The sequence below is a fragment of the Geospiza fortis genome, unplaced genomic scaffold, assembly GCF_000277835.1.
Source record: "Geospiza fortis unplaced genomic scaffold, GeoFor_1.0 scaffold131, whole genome shotgun sequence".
Lineage (NCBI taxonomy): Eukaryota > Metazoa > Chordata > Aves > Passeriformes > Thraupidae > Geospiza > Geospiza fortis.
The window spans coordinates 713,136-720,538 of NW_005054391.1; the positions used below are offsets into that span (position 1 = coordinate 713,136).

The 7,403-nt window shown below is 37.4% G+C and overlaps 1 protein-coding gene across 2 annotated transcripts in view; it reads right to left on the reverse strand.

Moving 5' to 3' along the window:
* SENP7 (SUMO specific peptidase 7) overlaps positions 1 to 7,403 on the reverse strand; it is a 43,161-nt gene that overhangs the window by 35,427 nt on the left and 331 nt on the right. The window contains exons 2-5 of one of the 2 annotated variants that reach the window (XM_031060807.1): positions 7,385 to 7,388; positions 6,480 to 6,526; positions 3,921 to 4,028; positions 1,688 to 1,782 (exon numbers count right to left, since the gene is read on the reverse strand). In XM_031060807.1, coding sequence (XP_030916667.1) covers positions 1,688 to 1,782; positions 3,921 to 4,028; positions 6,480 to 6,515 — 239 coding nt within the window. In that variant the 5' untranslated portion in view covers positions 6,516 to 6,526; positions 7,385 to 7,388. Of the gene's footprint in view, positions 1 to 1,687; positions 1,783 to 3,920; positions 4,029 to 6,479; positions 6,535 to 7,384; positions 7,389 to 7,403 lie in introns of those variants that run through there. The other variant, XM_031060808.1, reaches the window with a different exon arrangement.

The window sequence follows — 7,403 nt, forward strand, 5'->3', positions numbered from 1 at the left end:
CACCACCTCTTTAGAACCTGGGTGCTCTTTCCACTTATTACACAACAAAGTTCCCATGTTGATTCTGACTTACTGAGAAACACTGAGTACCCAAGTGGAACACTTAGTACAAGCTTCATTGCAGACAGAAGAGTAAATTTACTTTACAGAGAGGCTCTAGCTAGTCTCTAGAAACACATCTTTTTTCAAAGAACTGAAAAATGTACAGGTTTAATATCTAAATACTTGCTGTCTCTTTGCAGTCTAAATAATTTCTCAATACTGTGCTGCTAACTATTTGTGTAAAAATTATGGAACACCTATAAATGCTATTTGAAAGTCTCTTGCATATTGAAATAAACAGAAAATTAATACACAACAGATCTAAAGGTAGCTTTAAAGAATCCAAACTTCTCAATGTTTAAAGATCAGTTCAAAGTTTACTGAAAGGCTTTTAGAGATTGATATCTTGACATCACACATCAATCATGTCAAAACATAAATAAAATTCAGGAAACTGCAATTAAATTCTGTTAGGTTGACCCTGTGAGCTGCTCCCACAATTAAAAGTTACTGACAGAAGCTTTTTGAGGTAAGTGCATGTAAACTGACAGCTATGCCTCTGAGGAGGTATGAAAAATAAACTCAGCATCTTTTACAATTTCAGCTCTTCTTTGCAACACTTTGAAGCATTCTGAATATACAGACCAGGCTAAACAATGACTATTCATAAACCACAAACCTACAGAACTCAGCAGTGCCAAAATCACCTGCATTTTCATTACCTGTGCACTTTGTTTTTAACAGCCTCTCCTGATAAGAAACCACTTATGGGCCAGTTTAGTTGCAGTCAGAAAACAGAGCAGAGAATGCTTACTCCTTTATTTAGAATTAAGTGATTTGGGGAATAACAACTGTTTCATTAGGACAAACATATTCATTTTGTCACAAAGTCATTATGTTTCCCAGCTCCTGCTAATAAATCTAGTTCTACATTCTTATTTCCATTGTCAACTGCAGAAAAAACAGCTTCAAAATTTTCTCAGATAAAACAATTACCTAGCTGATAACTCTGAAGATGATGATTTTATCTTATAATAGCATATCAATAATTTGCCATAATCTCAAAGAAACCAAGATATTTGCTCTTGGCAACAGAGAAAGAAGTGTCACATCAGCAGTCTTAATAATTTAAGCTCCTTGACACTAACACAGAGGTGGAAAAGCTCACATTTTTTTTACCTTCTTCCACTACTAATCACCATATTGTTTAAGGGACATTTTGATTATTTTAAAGAGTTGATAAAGCTTAGGCTAATAAGTGTGGGCTACAGAACAAAAAAGGATGAGAAAAAGAATTTTGGGAAGCTTCTTACAGATCTAAAGATATCTAGGGCTAGAATGACAGTTTACACTTAGAGAGCAATGAACACCTTTCAGGACTCCAAGCAGGTTAACAAGCAGTAATTCCTCTAGTAAGCACTCTCACTCTAATGTCACAGATCTTGTGGTATCACACAAGGGAAAGTTACAGCTGCCATTAGACCAGTGAAGCATGATTCTCTGAAGGTGAGGCACCCAACAGCTTGAAAACCATCTCTGCATGACACAATAATTAGCTAGAGACCAGAGACACTCATCTTCAAGAAAGACTGTGAAACTCTGAATATGCAAACAGAGATAAACTAATTTTGAGAGGACTTCTTACCCAATTGATTCTTCATCATTAGAGCTGTGTCTGCTGCAATCCTTTTGCCTTTTTCCTTTTGTGGAAGGCTTTCTGTTGTTGGCACTTAATCTCCACTGAAACAAAACAAATAAAATTGGCAGATTCCAAAAAAACCTGATTATATCATAATGGATAATGCACAGAAAAATGGGACACTGAAACAATGCAACTGACCAAATATATCAAAGTTATGAATAGCATACACAGCAATTTTGCAAATAATTAATTTGCTTGATTTAAAACATGCATATACCACCTGATCTTGAACAGAATTTTTTCTCTCCTGAAGAAATATACAGGACAATTCCATTGTTTCCCAATTTCAAGAGGGACTATACCAAACACAGACTTAAATATTAGGCCTGTTCCACATAATCACAAATTTACAAGATGCAGAAAGTAGAGGCCAATGCTGCGCATTTAGGCAAATTTTGCAGGCTACAATATGGATATAAAAGATATAAAATTCTGAGAGGGAAAAGCAATTTGAAGGTTTGGGACTTAGATGGTAAACCCCAGAACAGCAAGACTTAATTTTTTTTCCACATACCCTTACCTTACCAGAAAGTACTTCTATTTTCAAATTAAACAAAATAAGCCCCATCAAAACAGTTATTGCTGCAATTCCAGAAACCTCCAACCCTCCTTCTAATCTTCCTCATTTCTTAAAATTTAAAATATAATAAACCCAAGAGACGCTTGAAAATGGCACTCGGGCGGAAAGCAGACAAATTTATCTTCCTTTTTGACTAAGTGTGGTTTGAAAGAGCATCTGAAAAGTTCATGCCCATGCATATTCTACAAACTTTAATGAAGTCTGAAAGGCACATCCCAAATCAGACTGTTCAATACCATAGGGATTAACTCTAATGCAAAATAACCCACTACTAAAGTTGGCAGCAAGAAATTGAATTGACTGGGCTCTCCCCTCTTTCTGCCTTCCAACACCATCTAATTCATCTTTTACCATTGGTGTTCAAGCACAGGAGAGACCGGTATGTCCAAATCACTAAAAACAACACAAAGTTTCTCAAACATGGTGCAAACTCTGACAACTCATGACCAAGTTTTTTAAAGTAGAACATAAAAACTAGGCAGTGTTTAAAGCATTTGAAATCCCCCGATACACGGGAAAGTTTGAAATATGTATAGACATAGGTAGGAAAAATAAGAAATGGAAAATTAGACAACATCCAGGAAATAACTAGGAAATAAAGAATTTTCCAATTCACCATTCAAATCATAATTTTTATAGAGGCAGACAGGTTGCTGCTTGTAGCCAGAGGAGACACCAGCTCCCATTTCAAAACCTGACTGCAACTGGAGGCTCTGCTCACTGAAAGCATTACCAGTACAGAACACAACCCCACAGCAAGTCTCTACTGCAGCATTCTCAAATGACCAGGCCTACCAAGAGACCTGGGTCACATTACCACTACTCTAAGTCAAGAGGAATTCCTACCTTCCCTCACTACACCTTTCAACCTCCTCTGAGGGGGAGGAGGTCTGTTTGCCCAGGCCCATGATTCTGAAAGCACTAAAGCCAGCAACAAACTCCGGATGCTGAGCTGAAGGAAACAAGAGTAGCAAAGTATGTTTCCAACACTTGACATTTGAAATGCTTATGAAATTTGGAAAAGATTTATAGAGGCAAATATTTGCTTCTATATGAGACTGAGATGATCCAGACACTCAGTTATGATAAATGCCATAAGACTCTTACAGTCTTTTGGTCTTAATACAGTTATTTCTGTATTAGCACCTAAAATTCTGTCAAGAGGCATAGAGTGCTTCATATATTCTCTTAAAAGCTTAAGCTCCTGGATAACTGAAAACTCAATGTAAAGGTTATTTCTATATAACAAAAAGTTTGGTAAGTGATCTGAATATAACCTAAAAGTTCAGCAGTCAGAAGACAATCAACTAAAAAAAATTAAATATTATATTTACCTTTATATTAATGATTTTCAAGATAGTTTCAAACTACACCCAAAGACAAACTGCTTTTCATGATTTAGACTAAGACTCCCATGCCTGTAAATGCTTGCAAACAGATTTCAGACTTACACACTTGCCTCTCTCAACACAGTCTGGATTAGTTATTGGTCACAAGGCAACACTTGGTGTTGAAAAAAACCAGCTTCCAAAAGTAAAGCAAAACCTCATGTAACATTCTCCTACACACTTTACACTCTGAAGAACTTCTCTTTACCTCTTTTAAAGGGCAGTCACAATGGTGGGAGCCTGGGAGCCTTGCCAGAGGGGACTGAACTTGGACATCCTCTGACTTGGTGTTTGTTTTCTTCTTTGGTATACGAAACTGAAAACAGATGATATTACACATGGTAAAACTAAATTATCCACTGGTGCTATGAGCTGACATACCTCTATGTACAATGTTGTCTTAACTGGGCAAAATAAAGCTGTAAGGGAAGCCCTGACTTGTGACTTTACTTGAAATGCATTCCTCATTAATGCCTGATCCCAAATCATGTGTCATACCACGTGATGAGCTAGTTTAACACATGAAACCATTTGAAAAAGTTCTATTTCATTAACTTTACATCTGCCAAGGCGACAAAAAGGTGACAACCAATCCACTGTCACAGCCTTCTTGGTTCCTTCTGGTTTGTTTACACTCCAGTTTAACTGTCTCAGCTTAGAGAATGATAAAGAGAAAACTAAATAGCTGAATGTCATGACCAGGTTTGCTTTCGCAAAAGAAAAAATTCAGAATGAAGAACAATTTTGGTATGATAATTTAGCATCAGACTTTAATGTTCTCAAAATGGTATCAGCTATTGTCATTGCCAACTCCCACAGAAATGGAGACAGCATTTTGAAAGTAATTATTGAAAGAGAAAGCAGTTAATAATTCACATGAATTCACTAGTTCAGAAAAAATATATATGTAGGAAAGAAGGTTTGTTCATTGAAAATCAAAAAAATAACCAAACTAAATTTGTACTAGTTCATAAGACAAGGAAACAGGACGATATTTTCTATCAGTTAATTAAACCAGTTAAAGTATCAACTGAAGGAATAAAAGTGCAAACATTGCTATTGCTCCAGGCATCCTGAGAAGCAAAACCTTACATTACATATACAACCAGATGAGAATGTATCAGAGAGGGAATGCAACATTTACACATCTCTGAATCTAGCTCAGGCAGGAAAAAGCTGAAGCTATTCCATATGATGGACACTGTAGAGCATCCTATGAACTTGATTTGCAAGCCACCAGATGCCTTGTACTGTAACATGAAATTAAAAGCAGGGATTCCAGAACAGTGACTCCAACAACCTAATTATTAGCACCTTAACTGCATTCATTAGCTCAGCAGGTAGTCCTTCAGACAGACCATAAGGAAGTATGCTGCACCATAATGAGATAATATTTCAGTCCTTCAGTCTAAATCCTGAGTGCTCTTACTCCTTCTCTACACTTCTTTGAAACTAAGATTAAAGTTTTTTGTAATTAGACCCAAATTTCTATACAGTATCTCAGGCTACCTTTGATGGTCAAACACTGGAACAAACACTCCTTTAATAACAGTTTCTTCAAACTCTAAAGGATACAGATGTCACACACAGGTAACAACTTCTCAGACAAGTACCTCTCTTTTCAATCAACATGGAAGGATTGCAACAAGACATTTTCTATTCAGCAGCTCCTACAAGTAGATTGTTTGAAATTTGTTTGGTTGGTTTTGTTTTAGAAGGGGCCTATAAGTCAGAATGCATATTTCTGATCTGCACTGTAGCCTAGGAACAGATTTCTTACTTCAGACCTCCACCTGCTGCCTGACTAGCAGCTTCTGAGATTCCAAAGAACACATAGTTATCTAGAATTCTAACATCCATTTAAAATTAAAGAGGTTCTGATAACTTCTGTAATGACATAACAGACAACATTAAGTACCGATAAAGTCAGACTCAGTAAAAAGAAGAGACAACTGACAGAAAGGGATAAAAAGCACAAGATACATTAACAAGCAACATTTTCAGCTCACCACACCGCATCTTCCCAATGCTTGCACTCATTAAGAAGATGTTGGTTTACAGCACCCACAATTAACTTACAGAGCAAGCACAAAGTCAACAGGCAAAGAGAGGTCTGAATCTATGCTAAACACAAGGTATGCAGGTGCCTCAGCTTTTCCCAAATAAAAAGTGACTAACTCTACACATACATGTGCATACACACTTGGCAGACTCATCTAAATCAGCAATACTTTCCTGAAGGTTCCCACCTGTAAAAGCAAGGGCCAGAGATAGTGCATAAACACAGCGCTGGAAACAGCTCATTTCTAAACCACTACATCACCCAGATCTCACCCAATCATACCTGGTCCTGTGTCTATCATTTGTTCTCTCCAGTACTCCCACTGCAAGAAACTGCTTCTAACAGGGATATTTTACGAAAAAATACACACTAGCATAAGAAGCCTCTTATGCTGCAGAGTACATCTCTGCAGATAACTAACTTTTACACAGTTTTGCAGCTGTTCTACTTACTTCAAATTACTTTAAAATTTTAGGTGGTAGCCTAGGTCTTAAAATAACTTGGAAAACATCCTGTTTATGTGTAATCAAATGCTAAGCCTACAATGTATTAATAAATGTACAACAGTAGACATTAGTATTGACTGCTACCAAGAAAGCATGTTCCAACAAAGTGAAGAATCAATTTGGTTGTGCAAACACATCAGAACACCATAGGATATCCACAGCCTCAAAATAAAATGTTGAAAATTTCAGGAACACTTACATTGACATGACTTGAAGATGATGTTCTTCCTGACATGGTTTTCTCTACTGGAAAAAAATACAAAGGAAAAAAAAAGAAACTTAACAATTTCTAGTTTATTGATTAAAAGGCAAGTAGAACCACAGTAGTAGGCACTAAGAAGGAACAAGAAAATAATTTTTCAGCAATCTAGAACAAAAAAAACACATTCATAACATGGATCGGGTTGACCAAAGCCTATTCAACCTGACCTTGAAGACTCCCAGGGATGGGGCATCCACTGCTTCTCTGGGCAACCTGTTCCAGTCCCACCATCCTCATTGTAAAAAATACTTTCTTGTGTCCAACCTACATCTACCCTCTTTCAATTTATGACTGTTCTGTCTTGCCCTGTCACTACAGGCCTTGGTAAAAAGCAATTGACAGCCACACACCGGAGCAAGGCTCTGGATTGTCAGTACAGACTAAATTTTTAATGAAATTGTCCTAGAATATATCCTTAGTTATGACATTTACTGATTAACTCCTTGCTGCAGGCACACAACTGATAAGTTCACACTTAGACTATAGACAGAAAAGGAGTAAAAAAGGACATCTGTACCACTGCAAGGGCTCCCAGAACAAGTAACAGACAAGGACTCCTGTTAAACCTACAAACTTCATCACTAGAAGAACACAGCCTCAGAGATTCCAGCATTTATAGGTATTCTCTTGATACATATTCTATATGACTCTGGCATAAGACCTTGAAAGATTACAGCTAGTTTGGAGTCTCTCGAGAAGCCAAGTTCGGGGACTTTTACTTATCTCGGAAGTTTTTTTAAGTTAGAGCCATAGTCCCGCAGGGTGGGGAAGGGACCGATAAAGAAAAGCCAAAGTAGCGCCTGCTCCGACGCCTGTGACGAGGAAGCGCGGACGCACGGGGCCGCCTGACAGCTCGGGGGA